The following is a 23,437-nucleotide window of genomic DNA, read 5'->3' on the forward strand; positions in this document are numbered from 1 at the left end:
TTCTTGAATAACACGTTAAAATGTTAAAGTCGCTTCGGGTTAAAATTAATACCATTTTTGTTTATCGTATGTTTCTAATCGGACAATAAAACAGCAGTTTATGAAGGTTGTTTGCGCTTTGATTCATTCTCAAGCTCGTCGCGGCTCTCTTTAATTACACGGTTCATTTCCTTCTTTATTTTATTACATCTGCAGCCACTATCTGTAGTAACAGCTGTTTCGCTACGATCTCGCGAACGCTAACGCGGTACACGTCCGTCCACGTCGCACAGCAGAAGCGTAAAGATTTAAATGTTGGTTCTCTGTATTGACTCGAAGCAAACGATTCAGGTCCATCATCTCACGAACCTTGAGACTTAAGAGCAGATTTTACCTCAGCACCATGCGCTAGCTAAATGCTGCCAGGCTCTGAGAAACATGTAAATATCTCTCTCTCACTCACTCATTCATTTTCTACCGCTTATCCGAACTACCTCGGGTCACGGGAAGCCTGTGCCTATCTCAGGCGTCATCGGGCATCAAGGCAGGATACACCCTGGACGGAGTGCCAACCCATCGCAGGGCACACACACACACTCTCATTCACTCACACAATCACACACTACGGACAATTTTCCAGAGATACCAATCAACCTACCATGCATGTCTTTGGACCGGGGGAGGAAACCGGAGTACCCGGAGGAAACCCCCGAGGCACGGGGAGAACATGCAAACTCCACACACACAAGGTGGAGGCGGGAATCGAACCCCCAACCCTGGAGGTGTGAGGCGAATTTGCTAACCACTAAGCCACCGTGGAATCGGAAATTGGAATCATTATACTGATCATAGTGTTCAAATGTTTACACCCCCACCCACTAGAGGTCTTCTCGGGTCTAAAAAAAAGTACCCGACCCGAAGTGACCCGAATCACTTTTTACCCGAACCCGACCTGAAATTTTTTTTTTTTAAGAAACACCCGACCCGAGACGAACCCGAAAAAATTTGACCCGAGTCCGACCCGACCCGATAGCAATTTTTTTTTTCCGACTGGACCCGAATGTTACTTTAGTGTAACCGCTACAGCGTGGATTCATTATTGATTGACAGGTCTGTTTCAACGTACTTACCGCCAGTCACATGTCGGCAGCCACATGTTCGTAAGCGGTCTTGACAAACAGAGAAGAGGTTGGAAAAGGACTCGAGTCGATGCACACACACGAGATAAAGTAGCTCGGGTCTTCTCGGGTCCGTTCGGTAAAAACGCATTCATTTTAAATTACCCGAGACCCGATGCCGCTATTATTATACCCGACCCGTGTCCGAGGCACACGTGAAACTTTTAGACCCGAACCCGCTCGGGTCTCGGGTCGGACCTCGGGTTTTCGGATCTAAGTGGACCCGTGAAGACCTCTACCACCCACCACACCACCACCCCAGGGCTCTTAATGTATCATGTTGCCTCTTGAGCCTCAGAGACCTCATCCTCCAGCTAGCACACAGTATTAAAAATCAAAAGGGTGTAAACTTTTGTACTGTATAAAATTTGTCAACATTACAGACTTATTCCTCATTCTTCTGTTTGTCTTGAAGGCACTGGGAGAGTCGGACCTGGCAGACGTCCTGAAGCAGTTTCTTTCCCTCATGAGGTCTGGAAGGGGCACCGAGGCCGGTACGGAGTCGGGTTCTGCTGATTTCAGCGTGGACGAGCTGCTGCTGCTGTTAGTGTACGTGTACTCTCTGGCTCAGGAGACGCAAGCGAGTGGAACGCAGAAGGAGGAGAAGGTGGAGAGAGAGATCATCGGAGCTTTGACACTTTTACTCACCCGGCAGACCACACTGAGTCCTTTACTGCTGGGAATTACAGGTACGGCTGTGTTAATGCTGCAGATAGGGGAAGATATGCTGTTAATATAATGATGAATTATGTAGACAAACAAAGGTTTACTGGCACTCAGATCTCGACTGCGCTGCATAGTCAAAGTCTCGAAGGAACGGTCGTAGATTAAAGCTCTGCGCACACACAGCGATTACATTTCTGCAAGTCTCCAGTCTTTGTACTGTGAAGTCATCAGTAGGTGTTCTTACTACTGGTTGCCATGGTAATAACCTTTATCAGCGGGTGGAGCAAACTGGTATTCAACTTAACAAAGAATCATTTCTTTTGCTGCTAAAATGAAACGTCGCGAAGGGGAATCTTGGTGTTTGTGTATAAAATTTAGCAGCACCGTCTTCATTCCTATTGGTACTGTAGTTACTGCAACGTGTCATCCCGTATGTACGTAAAGTGCAACTTTTTGTGGACACGCCCACATCCAATCGCCTTCGCTCATCGTCGCTCGTGTCGGAGGAAGTGGACACGATCTCTGGTCACTTTGTTGCTGGACTCGATCCTCAAGCCTCACATTAAACTGTTCTAGCAACTGTTGCAAAACACACACACACACACACACACACACACACAATTTTTCCCCCCTTGGTTTGTTGGTAAAATATTTTTACCAGCTAATTATTCAAGTTGTTTTCTAAAAATAAAAGAGAGAAATTATATACTGTTCTGCCAGAGACCAACAATGTTCCTACAGCGCCGGTGCTAAATATGTGGACGTCCCGACCGCTATTTAATCACGCCCGGCTTCTCCGAACACCGCAGTCACATCTTATAACTATCTACCTTCCCGAAAGACTTGGAGTGTAGCTCAGAAAACAGGACCACCTGTAGCATCACGTCATCCTCTCTGGTCCACACACCATCCATCCACAACAAAGCCTGAAGAAATCAGGGTCCACCCTTTATACAGGAAACATTCACTGGACTCGACTGCACTGAGAGGGAGCACATGACTTCATGCACTATGCATTACCGGAGACCGACCGTGGTGGAGCAGACGGAAGAGAAGACGACAAATGTTTGAGTAGAAAAACAGAACTAAGGCTGGTTTCGAAGCACTTCACAGTGTCCTGGTGAAAGGGTTAACGTGATGCCTCTCACTGTGATCTAAAGCACCGGAGCGCCTGCTGAGCTCTTATTCTAACTTCTAGTGGCCGCCTCTGTCAGGTGAGGGTTTAATTCGAACCACCTGATTCTGTGGTTTTGTCTTTAAAACGATGCACAATTTACACAAAGTTTCACAAAGCAGCCATTCATGGATTTACGGGAGATCTAAGCAGCTGAAGGTTTGAGTTACTCGCAGACTTTCTGCATATTTGATTAATTCAGAGCAGAATTTCACAGTGTTAGAGTGTGTGTGTGTGTGTGTGTGTGTGTGTGTGTGTGTGTGTGTGTGTGTGTTTCACTTCAAGGACATCTGAATCCTGAGCTAGACCTTGAGTCCGACCCAAACCACAACACACCCCGCCTGAGTAAACCGTGTCTGTGTGTGTGTCTGTGTGTGTGTGTGTGTGTGTACGTCTGTGTTTAGCTGGTAGCGGTGTTAAACGTGCCCATTAGTCTTGGCGGAGCCTCCCACCAGGATGGCCGTGAGCTTGGTGCTACTGTATCAAACGTCTTTTCATATCACGGTGAAGTTTATTCACGCAATAAACACGTCCTCTTGTACACCGATCTCAAAGCAACAGCTTTCTACATCTTGTTTTTCTCAAATTTGTGCTTCTGACAGTGTGAATAAAAACAGCGAATGTAAACCTCCATGGAATCTGTGATGAGTCAATGATTTCACTTATACACAGATCAGTGAGAAGTGAATAATCTGCTCAGTCTGGAGCTCCGGCGTGTCAGGGTGTGAGGAGAGTCGCAGAAACACAAACCATCTTATTTATTTGTTTGTTTGTTTGTTTGTTTGTTTATTTAATTAATTTGCTAGAATTTCGCTCCAGGTTTTGGTCTTTCACAGATTGTTACACTATTAAATATTTCATCTTTGTAAATATTTCCTAGTGAATGTAAATGCTTTTTATCGGAATAGACATCGGACAAAATAACAATAGAGAACGACTTTTATTACTGTTTGCTTGTCATTTCAGCTCTATGACCTTATATGGAGTTTTGTGGGTGTCACCAAATGCAAATCAGCAATGATCTTGTTTAGAGGGCCTCAGTGTACAATGTGACTAGACATTTTGTGCCACGTTTAAAGGTCCAATTATTCATTCCATAGTTTGAGAAAAATGAATGAATGTTCAATTTTTATTACTTCCTGCTGTACTCGGATAATCTCTCTCTCTCTCTCTCTCTCTCTTCTCTCTCTCTCTCTCTCTCTCTCTCTCTCTCTCTCTGTCTTCTGCCTTGTAATTATATGCTTGCTCTTCCAAGGTGAAACAGGTCTGTGTGTGTGTGTGTGTGTGTGTGTGTGTATGTGTGTGTGTGTGTGATTACTGTCTGCATTTTATGATTGTGTGTTAGGTGTTAGTTATTTTGTGGCATTAAGGCACATTAAATTCTGAAATGGAAAGCAGACACGGTCAACATCCTGGTTACCATGGGAATCGTGTTCCCTCTCTCTTTCTCTTTCTCTCTCTCTCTCTCGCTCTCTCTCTCTCTCTCTCACACACACACACACACAATAAAAGACTCAGAAACAGCAACACACATACACCCTTAAACTTGCATGTATTAAAGAGGAGTAGGTTAACACACACACACACACACACACACACACAGTAAGTGTGTGTGTGTGGTTTAAATTAAAGGGTAAAACAGTGTTTATCTGTTAAACTGATTCCACTCACAGTGTAGAAATCGAGCTCTTTACTCTTTGCAGCCAGATCCTCGTGTATTACCTCAGACATCACCATGGCTATAAAACCCAGCATGTACTGCAGCCAGAGATATAACCGCTTGTCTTCATAAGACAATTGGAATGGTAGCTGGAGAAGGTACTATTAATGTTTGGAAACATTTACTGGACAGGGTTCTTGGCCCTGATTGGCTGACTGGCTCCCACTACAGTGATGATAGTTTATATTACCCTGTGGAGCAGCATGTGAGCATGTCAGCAAAATGTCCAGCTCAATGTCTCAACCTTTTGTGTGGGAAACAAGTATTTCACACATATTTCAGACCTACAGACATTCTTCTCTCCATTAATCCACCTTATCCTTCTGAAAGGGATCCTGCCAATCATTGCAAGACATTTCTGTACACTAGAGTGTATAAATGCGGTCGCACTTGTACTGTCGTTTAGGAGAAATGTATTATATTTTAATTCAGATACATTCAGACATCAGCTATCAAATCAAGATGTTTTGAGTCACAGTGAAGATTAAATCAGTCCATTCTGGCAACCGTCGCATTGATTATCCTGTTTATTTCTCCTTCTTTACTAAAAACGTTAGCATAGCATAGTTATGACCTACAATGTCATCATAATCACAATTTATTTTTTCTTGTTTAAATGTAAAGGAATGTAATCAATATATATTTACAAGCTCCGCCCACAATTCGCACTTTAAAGCGAGACTGAAACTACTCTTGATTATTGACCTGAGAGAACTGATTAGCATAAAACAACATTCACTTCCAAGCAACACTACAGAATCAACAATGTTATACAATATAACACAACAATTTAAGCTAAGCAGGTATAATTGTACACAAAATTCAGAATCCTAGCTTACTAGATCACCATAAATTTGAGATAAAGAACCTAAAATTGTACTGTAGGAGTGAAGTGAGGCGGTGAGTATCCAGTCTGGCAACCGTGACTGGACCTGATGGGACACCAACATTGGACTAGATCGGACACCAACATTGGACCAGATCGGACACCAACATTGGACCAGATCGGACACCAACATTGTACCAGATCAGACACCAACATTGGACCAGATTTGGACCCCGATATTGGACCAGATTGGATCCCGACTTTGGACCAGATTGGACAGCAATATTGGACCAGATTGGATCCCAACATTGGACCAGATTGGACAGCAATATTGGACAGCAACATTGGACCAGATTGGACAGCAACATTGGACCAGATTTGGACCCCAACATTGGACCAGATTTGGACCCCAACATTGGACCAGATTGGATCCCAACATTGGACCAGATTGGACTGCAATATTGGACCAGATTGGACACCAACATTGGACCAGATTGGATCCCAACATTGGACCAGATCGGATCCCAACATTGGACCAGATCGGACAGCAACATTGGACCAGATCGGACAGCAACATTGGACCAGATCGGACAGCAACATTGGACCAGATCGGACAGCAACATTGGACCCGATCGGACAGCAACATTGGACTAGATTTGGACCCCAACATCACTGATTGAGCACATCAAATAAAATCTGATGAGATCTGATATTTATTTCAATGTCCTGGTGATTCAAAAGAGGTCATTAGTATTTGACTGGAATGTAAAAGGTATGAAGCTGTGATTGAGGACCTTCAAGATAATAAAGCTTAATATTTGTTGAATGTTTGATATAAACTCTAGACTCTGTATCTGAGCCTCCAGTGTTCTGTATTAACTACAGTATTTGCAGGTAAATATAACTGAGACGTTATTAATCTGTTAATGTATTAATATGTTCATATATTATTATAAAGCCTGGACGCTGGTTAAGAAGAAATATAATAAGAAGTGTCAGATCTTAGCGTCCTGTCTTAGTCTCAGTTGGTTTGTTTTGGGAGGTAGCCAACAATTTTGTGTGTGTGTGTGTTGTTTTGGGTGTGTGTGTGTGTGTGTGTGTGTGTGTGTGTGTGTGTGTGTGTGTGTGTGCGTGTATTATTATTTATTTGCAGTGCACTGCAACAGTGTAATAGAGCAATGTGCTGATAGGAGTGTCTCAACATATTCCACTGGGGGTCTGGAAAAACACACACACACACACACACACACACACACACACACACACACACACATATGCAAACAAGCTTTAGGGAGGTCTTCTTCCATTGATTTATTCTGCTTTCAATTACTCTGGCCTCAAATAGTTACTGCAACCACAACTTTAAGGCTGTAGAATGTGTACGTGCACACAGACACACACACACACACACAAACACACACATTACTATTTTAATGAGCACTGAAACAATAAACAGATTGTTTTAACAAATGATTAATATCTTAGGTTTAATTAAATACTTAAATCGCTTTGTACAACGCCAAGTTCTCCGGTTATGTGTTTCATCATTTACTGAGTAATGTGGGAAAAAATTGTTACTGCAACCACAACTTTAAGGCGGTAGAATGTGTATGTGCACGCACGCACACACGCACACACACGCTCACACGCACGCACGCACGCGCACGCATGCACACACGCACGCACGCGCACACACGCACACACACGCACACACACACGTTCACACGCACACGCACGCACGCACACACAAACACACGCACACACACGCACGCACACACACACACAAACACACACTCACACACAAACACACACACACTCACTCACACACACACACACTCACACACACACAAACACACACGCATGCACACTAGATGTCCAGTGTTTTCTCTATTAATGGAAATAAATACTCTTGTGCACATAATCGCAATAACGAAAAATCATTTCGTGTCTCTGTTAATCTGTTTAAAACCTTCTCACCATTTCTACAAAATGAAATATATAGTTATTAAACATTTTAAGCAAGAAATCCAACCGTTTGACCAAAGACCACACAAAGAATCATCATACACACACCCAGACACAAATGTGTACCTACAGACAGCGAAAAAAATCTGTGCAGGTAATACAGGAAGCTGTGTGCTGTTTTACACATGGACCTCCCAGAATGACCTTGGGCCAGGCTCTGATTGATGGAAACCACCGTATGTGGAATGGGTGAATCTGATCTGTTTATGTTGTGTGTGTGTGTGTGTGTGTGTGTGTCTGTGTGTGTGCACATGCTGATGGTTAGGTTTGTCTCTTCAGTCAGTCATATCTCACACACACAGCTTACAAGGATTTTGATGCCTTCACTTTGCTTAACCGTAGGAAATTAATGGTCATGCTACAATTAGTGGGAAATGAATAATCAGACTTTTTTTTGATGAAAGGAAATGAAAACTAATTCCAGCTCCAGCACAGGAAGTGCAGGAGGAAGGAAGAGCTCCGTGATAGGAGAGTCTCATCTCTGTTATCATCAGCTCAGATCACGACTACAGAAATGTGAAGCCTCAATATTTGCGCAGGATGATCCATTTTGAAGGACTGCGACTCTTTTATTGTTTATTTGTTTTGGGATAAACATCATACTTTTCTCAGTCCGTTGCTGCACACTGACATTTTTACACACTGTTATAACCGCCATGCAAGTGTGTCTGGTTACGTTATGTCCATACTCTATATAACCGTTCTGCTATACTAAGACTTTTCTGCTGCTGTATTGTTATGTAGCTTTGTAGAAGCCAACATTCTGTTTTCCTATTTAAGCTTAGACAAAAATTTATCAAGAGTAACTCCTCCTAGGGCTTTCGAGCCACATGCACCAAATTCGGATATGTTGTAGATCCTGGTCTGAAGTTTGTTGCTATTACTTTTCTAAGCGATCTGAGTACCGGTACTTCTGGTACCGGGTCTCAAAATGGCCTTTTTCCCCATAGACTCCCATTATAAACTTTGGAGGTTTATAACTCGGCAAGCTTTTGAACTATCTACACCAAACTCAGCCAGCTCCTTTAGGGTGATACTCTGAACAAACTTTTACATTGGTGTATCGACTGGCCTTTCGGTTGTCCCGCAGCCCCGCCCCCAAAATATGCAAAATCAAAAAACTTTTTACAACATGGACATGTGACATATCAAAACACTCAGAACAATGAGGGGAACTTCCTCACGTGTATTCTGATGACGTCACATGCTTACCTCCAAATGTTTTGGCACCCTAGCTTTCTGTTTACTTGCTTCACTGACCCTTATGTCCACTCGCTTCCAAAAAGCACCGGCCTTTGCGAATACTTGCATCGTCAAAGCCAATAACAAAGTTTGTCGCGACGAACTTTACAAATCTAGTTATTATTAATCTCACTGTTCTGAGTGGTCTCAGTGAAACCTAGCTGCGAGATAGAGAGGCTTAAATGGCACTCTAGAAAAAAAAACACACACAGATGAGATTTAAAGCTAATCTGTAATGTAATTATTTGTGACAGGAAATACTTGAAGCTGAAGAAGCGATGAAAAAAAGCAATAAATAGGACACTTGGTCACTCTGAGTCACTTGGGGACAGTCACCCCTTGCCACACACACTTCCACACACACGACTCGGTTCAACCACGAGTCCACTGAGGATTATGTTTAGTTTATTCACTCATAAACACACACACACTCCCTCCAAGAAAGTTACTTTTCTCTCTGGGGGTCTGGCCTACAGGCCTCAAACACACGACTGTCTGGAATATAGCTAGGATTAAAATTCTTTTTCTTCACTCGGGTCTTTCATCCTTCCTTCTTCTTGGTTTTTTGGGGAGCGAGAGAGGGGGGGTTGGTTAGACCTGGACAGGCCTGGGTTTTATCTGGTGACTGATGGCTGAAGTACATTACGGTGAGACCTGCAAGTTACAAATGGCATCTGTGAGCGCTTGCTTTTTTACAATGTTGCCTCTTAAATTTACTTCTTTGTTTAATTCCCTCGGTGACTGTTAGGACACTGACGTGAACCCTTTTTACCCTGTAACCCCCCTCACCTATTAGTGGGTTTTTACATCCACGCTGTCTTCCTGATTCCAGCAGTGTGTTGCTCTGTAAAGCTTGCTCTTGTTTTTTACTGTTTCACATCAGGTTTCTTTTCAGGCATGATATAATCCTTTTTATAACATGCATGTCGGTGCTCTCTTTTCAGATCCAAGTCTTCACTTGTAACTAGTTGTACATGTGAAACAAGTCTAAATGTGTGTGTATTACTCACCACTGGCCTCCAGATGGAAGGCCTCCCGTTGTTCGGCACTGGCCAGGCCATTTCCTGTTTGGAGGTCTGGTGTTAATCAAGGCCTGAGCCAGGGGGAATGGCCCCACTGCTCTCGCCCTCCTCTCTTCCACGCCCCCCATCTTTACTACTCACTTTTTCGGTCTTTGTTTGGTCCTCATTCAGCACTACCTTTTTTATACCTTTTTATACCTTTTCTGTTTTGTTTTCAACCCTTTTTTCAGCATTTATTTTCTTCACCTCACTTCTTCTCATTCCTTACTCTTATTAAATCCATTACTACTGTTGTTTTAATGGATTTAAGCTGCTACGAGTTCAATTCTGGTCAGGATTACTGTCCTCCCATTTTTACTCTCTTTCTCCCACATATATATTTAATGTCTTTTTGCACTTATAAAGACAGTTATATGACACTGTTTCATTAACACTCTCTCTCTCTCTCTCTCTCTCTCTCTCTCTCTCTCTCTCTCTCTCTCTCTCTCTCTCTCTCTCTCTCTCTACCTTTTCCCATCATTCTCTCTCTGTCTGTTTCTCTTTCCTCTTCATTCTTATCTTATATGCAGCACATATATCCCAGAGAGAGAGACAGTAAGCCTTGCCTTTTTATGCTGAGAACTGCTTTCCATCACCGGGACATGGTGTGCGAACTCACTCACTTTATACCTGTCTACGCTGTGTGTGTGTGTGTGTGTGTGTGTGTGTGTGTCTGTATAATACGTGACTCTAATAGTAATATGCATGTGCCATTATAAGATTGCTCTTATTCCTCATACCTGCGACTTTGGATCTCTGTTTATTGTCTTGAAATGACACTCTGGGCTTCAGCAGTGTGGCATATGTTTAGTCATTGCTCTTTCATTAGACGTTTTATAACTTAAGAAGATTTCATCATTTTTGTATAAATGTTATACACTGAAGCTCAGATTGAACGTGAATACATCTAAAGTTTTTATTTATTTATTTTTTTATTATTATTATTATTTTATTATACCTTTATTTAACCAGGGATAAAATCACATTGAGATAAATATCTCATTTACAAGTGAGCCCTGGCCAAAGTAGCAGCACACAATAGACAACATAAAAACAAATTAAGTACATAGAACAATAATCACAACACACACATTTCCAACAACAATAAAACAAGATTAAAACAAAACTAAGAACAAGTGCAGACAGTTTGGAATGTTCGGTTGAGATACAGCTTAAACTCATTCATTGAGATAAGTACACTCAATTTCAATGAACATTTAAAAGAATATATCTACTTGAACACAGATTATTCCCTTGACTACTGACAGTTCATGTAAAGAGGAAGCTGGCCAACTATGGCCTTGTACACTAATATAAGCCAATGCTTGTATCTTCTTAAGTGAAGCGAAGGCCAACCTACCGTTTCATACAGTGCACAGTGATGAGTATAATGATTGGTACGAGTTATAAATCTTAAAGCAGAATGATAAATAGAGTCCAATGATTGTAAAAGAACCTCAGTGGCGTTTCTGTAAAAAAAAAACATCTCCATAATCTAAGACGGGTAAGAAGGTAGCTTCCACCAACATTCTCTTTGCTGACTGTGAAAAACAAGCACTATTTCAAAAGGAAAACCCCAGTTGTAACCTTAGCTTAGGCAACAAATGTTTAACGTGTAACTTAAATGATAAGGTCCTCTTCCAACACAAAACCTAGATATTTATAAGAGGAAACTAGCTCTATAGAATTACCCTGTAGAGTGTAAAGTTTATTGCCTTTTTAATTTTGGCGGTAAACACAATAAATGGTCTTATCTAATATACAGTATAGTACATTTTACCAAGGCCCATTTAGCCTCTTCCATAGTTTCTTCAAACCTCTTGGACCCTTATGCCAATAAGGTATAGACTCCATTCACATCCAGATGCAAGATAGTGCCTTTCACACCTAGTCCATAAACAAAAAATAATTTTTGTTTGGTTTGGTTACATAATGTACCTATTTAAAGGAACCGAAGAGCATGGGGTCATGTCTGGCTGAAAGTATAGATAGAAAACTCGTGTCATTAAATGGTGACAGCTCCAGCCATTGTATCCAGGTATAGAACAAACAGAGCTGGTGCTAAACAAACCATTAGATTATATAAACAGTTATTCAATAAGTAAAATTAATGTTGCAAAATCAACGTTCTTTTTAAGCTTTTTTTGGTTCCTGATTTCTTGAACAACATTTCTGCAGCTCTCCGGTTCAGTCTGAGCTTCATGGGTCAGTTTATTAGATCGCATCTCTAAAAATACCTGAAACAAAATACACGGAAGGTTTGGCTTTCTTCCACCTATTAAGTTGATTCAGGACTGCTGGAACCGGACCAAGGCTGTTGTTTTGGTTTGCAATCGAGTGTTTTTTTGTGTCACACTTTCCAAGGCTCACATACTGTAGACAATTCCCAAGCCTTATCCCACTCTCACATACTGTAGCCATTCTTCAGTCTTTCACGGTAGCAAGAACTCATGGACTCATGGACATGAAAAGTCTTCCCCACTATCACATACTTGAATTTTTTCTGGAATCTTCCCTAATAGCATGTTATATCAGTCTGTTGTACCAAAGGGCGCATGGTGGCTTAGTGGTTAGCACGTTCGCCTCACACCTCAAGGGTTGGGGGTTCGATTCCCACCTCCACCTTGTGTGTGTGGAGTTTGCATGTTCTCCCCGTGCCTCGGGGGTTTCCTCCGGGTACTCCGGTTTCCTCCCCCGGTCCAAAGACATGCATGGTAGGTTGATTGGCATCTCTGGAAAATTTTCCGTAGTGTGTGATTGTGTGAGTGAATGAGAGTGTGTGTGTGTGCCCTGTGATGGGTTGGCACTCCGTCCAGGGTGTATCCTGCCTTGATGCCTGATGACGCCTGAGATAGGCACAGGCTCCCCGTGACCCGAGGTAGTTTCGGATAAGCGGTAGAAGATGAATGAGTGAGTGAGTGTTGTACCAAAAACTTTAATTAAGTGTGGATTTAGGGATGCTGTACTGATTATGAGCTACAGTATATTTGCTGCCATTGCATTCTGTGTCAACAGGAACGTTTCTGCAATCATGACATGGGAAGTCTGGTTAAAGATCCGTAGTAACCAGATACTCTTAGCATTAAACTGTGATCAGAATGTTTTCTTCTTGGGTAAGTATTCAACCTCTTCAGACTAGCACATGGGTAGAGCCACCTTCTCTACAGTACAGTCTGTTGGGTTTGGCACCTACCAGCACACTGTTTGGGAATTATTTTCACCTGTTCTTCTATGCAGATTCACTCCATATGGAACTTCATTTTGGCCAGACTGTTGATTGGTTTCAGATCTGGAATTGGACTTGGACATTGCAACATTTATCTTTTTGTTGTTTAGCCTGTCTGCTTTGCTTTAGCCTTGCGGATACAGTAGGACCACCGTCCTGCTGAGAAGCAAAATTTCTTATGCTTTATTTTTTAGCAGGCAGAAGCAGATCCTTCAGTTTTAACAAACTGGCCAGTCCTGGCTAAGGAAATCCCCACAACATGATGCTGCCACCCCGTACTTCACTGTTAGGATGGTGTTTGTTGATGGATGGGCATCGTTAGGTTTGTGCCACAGTTTGAGTTAGGAATTTTCTGTCTCATTGTACCACAAAACCTTATACAACATTTTAGCTGGTCACTCTGATGCTTCCTGGCAAACTCCAGACATGCTTCGACATGTTTTTTTCTCCAGTAATGGCTTCTTTCTAGCCACCCACCCATAAAATCACTGAATGATGCACCGTCACTTCAGTCTCAGCCACAGAACTCTGTAGCTCCTTCAGCACGATAGATGGCCTCCATTTGGCTTCCTTCATCAAACCTCTTGCTCTGATTTTGAGGCTTTAATGCTCCTTGGAATGCTCCTTTATCTTACTTTTCATACCTTTACTTCAGATTCACATTCTGACCCATTGTACAGTGATACCTCGAGATACGAATGTTTTGACATACAAATTTTTTGAGATACGAGCTGTGATTCGACCAAATTTTTGTCTTGATATACGAACAAATTTTTGAGATATGAGCATCCGAGCTGGCGCCGCCGCCGAATCAAAGATCCCCAACAACCACGTGTGCTCTGTTTCCCCGCCTCAGCTTCCCGCGTCTCACTCGGTTAAAGCCGCCTTCACACTGCACACGACAAACGGTCATTCATTTCCTATGGAGAGTCGCAAAGGCACTGTGTGTGGTGCCGACCATCTGCGGATCCGTTAAAAAATTTGAACTTGTGCGACTACACCGCATCTGATATGCCGACCGGACAGGTTTTTATTAAAACGACCGGCAGATGTTAGTGAGGAAAGAGTGACAAAAAAGGCGAAAACAAGTGAAGAGAAAAGCGATGAAGCAAATTTTATTAATTAAGCAAAATTAATGTAAAGAAAACAGAAATTGTAGCAATTAAGTTCAGTTAAGAGAATTTCAGTTCTGTCAGGACCACTTTGTCAAAAGAGAATTTATTAGATGATATGCATACAGTTAGTGCGCATGCATGGACAGAGCGCGAAGAGCAGCGACTAGAAAATAGAATAAACCCCCGTATAACAGAACCACTAATCCTGCATAGTATTAGATATGCTCGCTTACACGTTTTTGGAAAGTAATGAATGAATTAATGGATAAATAAATAATTAAATAATTTGAGAGAGAGAGAAAAATATGTGGAGATTTATGACGTAAACTGGTACAGCGAACACAGGTTCCGGCATGGTGGAGTCGGGGTTGGAGGAGGGAGTTTAAGTCGCAGCAGCAGCGAAGCGCTAGAGCGGCTCAATGAATGGGAATTTAAATGGTCGGGTAATTTGGATGTCGTAACCGGATTGGTGCGCGTCGTGGACAGCTGATTAACAGCTGATGCACGCTTGATGACGTGGCCTGCCAGAACTAACGCGATGCTTGATTTAAGTTCGTTAATTTTAGTGAAGTTTAGTTAAGTTCCATTTAAGTGTAAAGTAGCATTAAGTAGCGAGTAAGTGAACGAAAGCGAAAGTGTAATTCCTCCTAACTCCTCCGCCTGTTTACTCCTCCGCCTGTTTACTCCTCCCTCAACCTCCGTGCGCATCTTCTGTAAAGTAAAACCAGTTTATTTTTTAACATTTTTACTACTGTATGTTTTTATACAATATTTGTCATGTATAAATACAGGTACTGTACATTTTTCATATTCAAAAACACATAAACAAAACAACTGGAGTGGAATTTTGCGAGCTGGAACGGATTAATGGGATTTCAATTCATTTAAACGGTGAAAATTGCTTTGAGATACGAGCAAAGACACGGAACGAATTAAACTCGTATCTCGAGGTATCACTGTACTGTATATCAAGTGTAACTTGATTCCAACATGGCTGCTCACAGCATCAGCATCAAACGCAAACGTAACAGTCCTAACCTTTAAACGAGTTATAATCTATACACACATTATATAGAGACTTTATATACAAGTTACAGATATATACAAGAAGCCAATTTGAGACGTCACGTGCACGAAAGTAGTGTTACGTTTCTAGTGTCTCTCACGTCGCTAGTATTTTAAATGCACTGTGACTCATTAACAAATCACAGAGCTGATCTTTTTTATTTATTTATTTTATTTACTTATTCTTGTTGCCCTACGAAGAAAAACAGAGTGCATCACTGAATAATCACCTAGAAATACATTCTCAGAGCAAATCAGCATATTAAAGTTTCCATATGCTTCACTATCTGTTTTCACACACACATACACACACACATTGCTGGGAAAGCAGAAAGCCTGACTGCAGGAAAAGCAGAGAATGTAAAAGAGTATATTTATTATTGAACTGTGTGAGCCGTGCAGTTTCCGATCATACATCAGATGTTGTTATGGCTACAGGTGAAGTGTTCAGTTCAGTCAGATTTCCCAGTGTGTCTAAGTGTAAGTGTTGGTGATGGATCTGTGTGTGTGTGTGTGTGTGTGTGTGAGTGTGTGTGTGTGTGTGAGAGAGAGCGATGGCGTGCATGCATGAAGCGAGTGTCTTCAGAACGGAAGAGCCGATTGATAAAAGAACCAGACGGACTTCCTCCAGCGATAACTTTCATTTTTCTTCTCCTTCTTCTTCTCTGATATTTTCTCATATCTAACACTATAATGTAAATAGTTCTTAGTTTTCATGACGAGGAAGCGTATCAGTAATGATTTTCTCGGAAATATGAATCACAAAGACACCAGAAGTGAGTGTGCTTACGCACACACACACACACACACACACACACACACAAAATGGATTGTTTCCCATGCCTCCAACAAGGTCAGTGTGGTTTCATAGATCAGATAAAAAACATTTCTCTGACCTCAACCCCTCTCCTCTCCTAATGCAATCCAGGAGTTTTCCGTATTGTTCTTTCTAAAATACACACGTATTACATGCGCATACGTTTGCGCGCAAGATACGTGCGCACACACACACACACCCCCTCAGAGAAGTGTGTGGACCAAAGGTTAATCATGTATTTTCATCAGTTCAACCGCATTGCTGTCTGTCCTCCCCGAGTGTGTAAAGTGTTGAGTGTTTGTGTGTGTGTGTGTATGTGTGTTTTGGAATGCGTCTGCTTTCCATGTGGTTGTGATTTTTTTTTTTGCATTTCTCCCAGAAGAAAAACTGCTTTCTCAGCATAACCTGCACTTACTTTCACTTATTTCTATGGAGTCTACAGCCATTTTATTAGAGAATGTTTTTAAGCAATAATGCAACCATATAGTTATTTTCATGCAAACCGCTTAATGCTTAATGCAAATTCCTCCTGCTTTACACAGAAAGAAACACCGATCCACTTGTAAACTTTAAACAAGACCTTTAACACACACTAAACATGTGGAGGAACCTCAGAAAGTGTGTTTATAAGAAGTTCATTTAACTGATGTGAAATGGGGAGAGGGAGAGAGAGAGAGCGTGAGAGAGAGAGAGTGAGGGAGAGATAGAGAGAGTGAGAGAGAGAGAGAGTGAGGGAGAGAGTGAGTGACAGAGAGAGAGTGAGGGAGAGAGAGAGAGAGAGAGTGAGGGAGAGAGAGAGTGAGGGAGAGTGAGTGAGAGAGAGTGAGGGAGAGAGAGTGAGTGAGTGAGAGAGAGAGTGAGTGAATGAGAGAGAGAGAGAGAGTGAGGGAGAGAGAGAGAGTGAGGGAGAGTGAGTGAGAGAGAGTGAGGGAGAGAGAGAGAGTGAGTGAGAGAGAGAGTGAGTGAATGAGAGAGAGAGAGAGAGTCAAGTAAACACAATTCTACTACAGTATTTCAGATAAAACTGCAAAATATGATTGACGTATTGGCAACTTTCATGAATATTGTCTGATTGATCTATTATTAAATTTATTTTTAATTTCATTTTTAGTACAATTTTTATTTTATTATTAAATGTACTATTATCTAAGATTAAAAAGTCTTATTCCATTATAATTGTGAATTTTAAGCATTTATTTATTTATTTATTTATTTATTTATCTATCTATCTATCTATCTATCTATCTATCTATCTATCTAAGAAAATATATATAAAGCTTGAACTGAGTAAAAATGTCCAGATGTAGTTTTAGTTTGTTATAAATGCGCATCATAGTTTGTTTTTCTATGTCGAACTATTTTAGGTTTACGAGTTAAAATTCCACGTATCTGCGATATTAACTGAACTTGACTTTTATGTTTAGCGATTATGTTTCAGAGATCCGAATCGACACGCATCTCATTTCAATCTCTAAATTCGACTGTAATTCAGTCTCAGTTTCACTTGTCTGTAGTTGATCTATAGTGTAGATTTGTTTACTCGTCAGTATCGAATTATAGATATGAGACAGGAAATGAATTCAAAAGCAAACGTCACTGATGATTTCCGACTTATCGAAACCTAGATAAATATCAATCTTGTCTAGTTATAACATCATTCAATAATATCATTCATTCTCAAAAAAAATGTCATTGATCTTGAATTTAAAGGCTGATTTCTATATCGCAGGATTCTATCTGAAGTCATTTCCAGATTTGTTTTTCAGTCGGTTTTGACCAAATATCGGTGGCTTACGTTGACTCTCTGGATTTGCATGTTTACATAAAGAACAACAAAGTTACAGAATCTTCACCTGTATGTAAAGGAGAGGACTGACAGCATGAATAAAATTTGCCTGCCAAAATAAGACATTTCTTTGAATGGGAAAGAAGAAAGAGAAAATAATAATAACTGGATTTGTAAAGTTCGTCACGACAAACTTTGATTTGCAAAGGCCAGTGCTTTTTGGTGGCGAGTGGACATAAGGGTCAGTGTTCCTTTTGGAAGCAAGTAAACAGAAAGCTAGGGTGCCAAAACATTTGGAGGTAAGTGGAGACGAGCATGTGACGTCATCAGAATACACGTGAGGAAGTTCCCCTCATTGTTCTGGGTGTTTTGATATGTCACATGTCCATGTTGTAAAAAGTTTTTTGATTTTGCATATTTTGGGGGCGGGGCTGCGGCACAGCCAGAAGGCCAGTCGGTACACCAATGTAAACCTTTGTTCAGAGTATCACCCTAAAGGAGCTGGGTGAGTTTGGTGTAGATAGTTCGAAAACTTGCCGAGTTATAAACCTCCAAAGTTTATAATGGGAGTCTATGGGGGAAAAGGCCATTTTGAGACCCGGTACCTGAAGTACCGGTACTCGGATCGCTTAGAAAAGTAATAGCAACAAACTTCAGACCAGGGTTTACAACATATCCGAATTTGGTTCATGTGGCTCGAAAGCCCTAGGAGGAGTTACTCTTGATAAATTTTTGTCTAAGCTTAAATAGGAAAACAGAATGTTGGCTTCTACAAAGCTACATAATGATAAGTTAATAAGATAAGTGTGGGAACGATGAAAGGAAGCGCTTCAAGACTTGGTAGGAGTTGATAAGACTTGATAAGTCTGCTTTGAAGAGAATCCTTCTAAATGAACCTGTTTATGACTAGAGAAAGGACATTATTCTTTACAATATCAGTTTATAATCACACCCTCCAGCGTCACCCAAATGAGGATGAGGTTCACTTTTGAGCCTGGTTCCTCTCAAGGTTTCTTCATCTTCCATCTATGGGAGTTTTTACATTTACATCTACAGCATTTAGCTGACACTCTTATCCAGAGTGACTTACATTTTCTTATTTCAGTTTTTTACACCTGAGCAATTAATGGTTAAGGGCCTTGCTCAGGGGCCCTTCAGTGGCAACTTGGTGGACCTGGGATTCGAACCAATGACCTTCCGATCAGTAGTCGAACACCTTAACCACTGAGCTACTACATCCCTTTTTCCTCACCACAGTCGCCTCAGTCACCTCAGACTTGTTCATTAGGGATAAACACAAACGCTGCTTTGAGACAATGTCCATTGTTAAAAATGCAACACAAATAATAATTGAATTGAATTGAATTAAATGTAGGGGGGTCACGGTGGCTTAGTGGTTAACACGTTCGCCTCACACGTCCAGGGTTAGGGGTTTGATTCCCGCCTCCGCCTTGTGTGTGTGGAGTTTGCATGTTCTCCCCGTGCCTCGGGGGTTTCCTCCGGGTACTCCGGTTTCCTCCCCCGGTCCAAAGACATGCATGGTAGGTTGATTGGCATCTCTGGAAAATTGTCCGTAGTGTGTGATTGTGTGAGTGAATGAGAGTGTGTGTGTGTGTGTGTGCCCTGTGATGGGTTGGCACTCCGTCCAGGGTGTATCCTGCCTTGATGCCCGATGACGCCTGAGATAGGCACAGACTCCCCGTGACCCGAGGTAGTTCGGATAAGCGGTAGAAAATGAGTGAGAGAGAGAGTGAGAGTGAATTAAATGTAACGTCTGAAGGAATTGTAAATGTTAAGCAAGCATCAGCAAGCGTTTTCTGATGTCACCTATTTTCTGAAATGCACCAGAAGCTTTTTCAGTAATACTCCTCCACTACACGATGCTACCACCCCCACGCTTCACAGATTTAATGGCGTCCTTCAGATTAAAAGCGTCACCGTTTTCTCCCCATTCACAGCACTGATCATTAAAACCAAACATGTCCATTCGCCTCCAAAAAAGCATCGGCCTTTGCGAATACTTGCATCGTCAAAGCCTACAAGATGCTCTTGAGCATCTTCTCAAGATGCTCAAGATACTCTTAGTTCAGGGCTGTTCAATTAGTTTGTCACAGGAACCAGTTTGTGAAAAGCCTCCCAAATGAGGGGCTCGAGAGATACAGCTTGCAATATGAGTGATGACACAGCAACAATAAAGCAGCCCAAAAGAGCTGAGCTGTGAGGGATGCGTGATTACTAGTTTTACTGGCATTCATGTGCGAGAATGACGATTCACACGTGTAAGTAGAGCTAGTGTGATGTTGTTTCACCGAATTTCCCAATTTTTATTTTTGTGGGAAAAAAAAACTGATGGCAGAAATGATATTAACAAAAGTTCTCATCTGTCATCGCCCTGTCAGTCATCACGTCTCACAGGAGAGGCCGCTCGTGCTCTATGCTGCGACTGCGGCTCGGACTAAATGGATCAGACGGGCATCACTTAAGCTAAATGTATTCTAGAGATGTCTTTTTCACATTAGGCTACTTGAAGGGCCGGCAATTGACTAGCCCGGTTTTAGTTGTTTGGAAGTTGCTCCCTGAAGAGGAACCAGACAGTTTTGGATGAGTCGATTGGGTTTTCCCATGATATGATGGTGGTAAAGGTGATACTTTACATATCGTCGCTGTCAGGCGGAATCCTCGTATCTCCAAAACCGTTATTTTTCAGGAAATTAAAAAAACGCCGTACCTTATCTGCAGTGCACAGGGTTTAGTCCGCGTTGCAGTGGATTGTCTTGCGCTAAACTCCTGTCCTCAGACGAGCACCAGAACTAGCGGGGGTCAAGATTTTTTTTTCTTTGAGCCCAGTGTTTTGAAGACATTTACCTCAGAAGACGTGTTGATTCGTTGCGACTCTTCTTGAGGAGAAATATGCCGCGAAGCTCTCCCGCGGAGTGAGGAAGAGGTGGACAGTTGAAGTGTCCAGTGGAGTTATGAGATTTGCGCTCAAGCTATTTTCAAGACTTTAGATTGGTTAATAACTTGTAAAAATAACAGACTCACGTGGGGACTGACCAATAGCATCGATATGTGAAAAAATAGGAAATTGACCAAATTTGGACATACGAGGTTTCCGCCCGACAGCGACGATATAGCCATTTTTAATTAACCTCTAATTATGAAGATTGGCCAATCAGAAGCATCTAGTCATGGCATCAGTTCCTGGAAACTTCCAGACTGTTTAAAGAGATAGTCACCTGTCCTGCTTTACAGTTAATCATACATGCTCTGGCTTCTAACTACAAACATCTGTATTCTGTCTGTTTCTTGCTGCTTCTGCTCTCATCACGCCGAGGAGACGAATACAGCTGAGGTTGTTAAGTCTTTTCGCTCTGCTACAATTCATTTCTCTCGACAGACAGACCTATAGATTATTCAACATACGCGTAACATTGTTCCATTACCTGTAAGAAATTACTTTTCTGTCTAGTTGAAAAAAAAACATTATTTTTTTTTTATTTCTTTCTCCGTCCTGCTTGTAGAGATTTTCTGTCATCTGCACAAAAGCAGTTTGTTTATTTATTTCTTTATTTATTTACTCGTTTATTTTAATCTTAGACGTGGTTTTCGGCGAACAGCCCACATGTGAACACTTAATCGATAAGCCTTCTGTTACATTCGTACTGTTGAACTGATTTGAACAGGTAAATAATATGATGCTACACTAGAGTATGTCCCCTTCACACAGCCTATATATGTATATGTATATATATATATATACATATTGTGTGTGTGTACTGTTGAGTTTTGGTGAATATGTTCAGCACTCAGCTCATCAGTCTGGTGCATATGAGGTTGAGCAGGTGTTTCTTTCCCAGTGTGATTAATGATGTGGCTTGGCTCACTTGAGATGGTTTTAACGATGAGCTCAAGTACGTTGCTGGTCCTGGGACACCACGGTTTAGTAACTCAAGGGAAAGGTTTTTCCTCTAGCTGTTTTGAGTTCCTCTAGCTGTTCTCTCAGGGTGATTATTGTCAATCCCTGAGGTAGAGTTTTTCTCTTACAGTATTAAGCTCAATCCTCAGCGTGTCTCTGTCGTCTTGTATATTTTTTAATTCTGGTTTCAGTTCCAGCATTGCAGTGTTTGAACTGAGTTTTTATAAGGCTTAGCTGATCTTGTAGACACCGGTGAGACTGTGTGAGATGAAGATTGGTGAGTACCATCTCTTTGAGTTCTATCAGCTCCACCTCTTCTAGAGAAAGGTTCTCTCTGATTTGGGACACTGTCTTCTCCAGCTGTCTAATGTGACGATAGCTGATAATGTGTCAAACCCCGCCCCCCCAACACTCTCTCTCTCTCTCTCTCTCTCTCTCTCTCTCTTCCTCTCTCTTCAGGATCAACCAATTTTTTTGTACTTTGTTGCACTAAATCCCCCCCAAAAAATCGGTTTGGTTCCAGAACATTTCATACTTTAGTTCCTTCATCTCTGTAAGTCGGTCACGTCATTTATCCCTATCTCTAATTAACAAACCACATTATAGAACATCTCAAGGCCCAAGCTTAAAACCCATCAGGTGAGATAATATACTGTAATACATTTACATTTACAGCACTTAGCAGACACCCTTATCCAGAGCGACTTACATTTTATCTCATTTTTACACAACTGAGCAATTGAGGGTTAAGGGCCTTGCTCAGGGGCCCAGCAGTGGCAGATTGGTGGACGTAGGAATCGAACTCACAACCTTCCGATTGGTAGCCCAACACCTTAACCACTAGGCTACCACATCCCACATAATGGTGACATTACATTATACTGTCCTGTATAAAGGTGTAATCATGATGAAAATGTTTCACAGCTTAGCTCCTAAATCTTAGCCTAGCTTTTCGAACCTTTCTCATTAAACGGTGTGTTTTTTAACAGAGCACACGCTGAACTGTGGGTTTACTATCAGTTCTATATTGAGGTGACAAAAACTCGACAAGTTGCACCATAAACCTTTTAGAGAAAAGGAATAAATCCTGAAATATATTGAGAGAGAGAGAGAGAGAGAGAGAGAGAGAGAGAGAGTGCAGCTCCATACAGTATAATAACAGATCATTAATGAAATGACGAGCTAAAATCAAATTAAACCATTTTGTGTATCACATCCTCTCTATATTTCCTCTTTCTATTCATCGATATAAATCTAAAAAACACATTGTGTCTAACGATTACATCAAGAACACTGAACTGAACTGTACTGTACTGAACTGTACTGTACTGAACTGTACTGAACTGAACTGAACTGAACTGAACTGTACTGTACTGTACTGAACTGTACTGTACTGTACTGAACTGAACTGTACTGTACTGTACTGAACTGTACTGAACTGAACTGTACTGAACTGAACTGTACTGTACTGAACTGAACTGTACTGAACTGAACTGTACTGTACTGTACTGTACTGTACTGAACTGAACTGTACTGTACTGTACTGTACTGTACTGAACTGAACTGTACTGTACTGTACTGTACTGAACTGTACTGAACTGAACTGTACTGTACTGAACTGAACTGTACTGAACTGAACTG

The 23,437-nt window shown here is 41.5% G+C and overlaps 1 protein-coding gene across 1 annotated transcript in view; it reads left to right on the forward strand.

The window, feature by feature from the left end:
• Positions 1–23,437, forward strand: part of scfd2 (sec1 family domain containing 2) — a 143,791-nt gene that overhangs the window by 70,220 nt on the left and 50,134 nt on the right. The window contains exon 5 of the mRNA XM_060866787.1: positions 1,573–1,846. Coding sequence (XP_060722770.1) covers positions 1,573–1,846 — 274 coding nt within the window. The remainder of the gene's footprint in view (positions 1–1,572; positions 1,847–23,437) is intronic.

The sequence above is a fragment of the Tachysurus vachellii genome, chromosome 3, assembly GCF_030014155.1.
Source record: "Tachysurus vachellii isolate PV-2020 chromosome 3, HZAU_Pvac_v1, whole genome shotgun sequence".
NCBI lineage: Eukaryota > Metazoa > Chordata > Actinopteri > Siluriformes > Bagridae > Tachysurus > Tachysurus vachellii.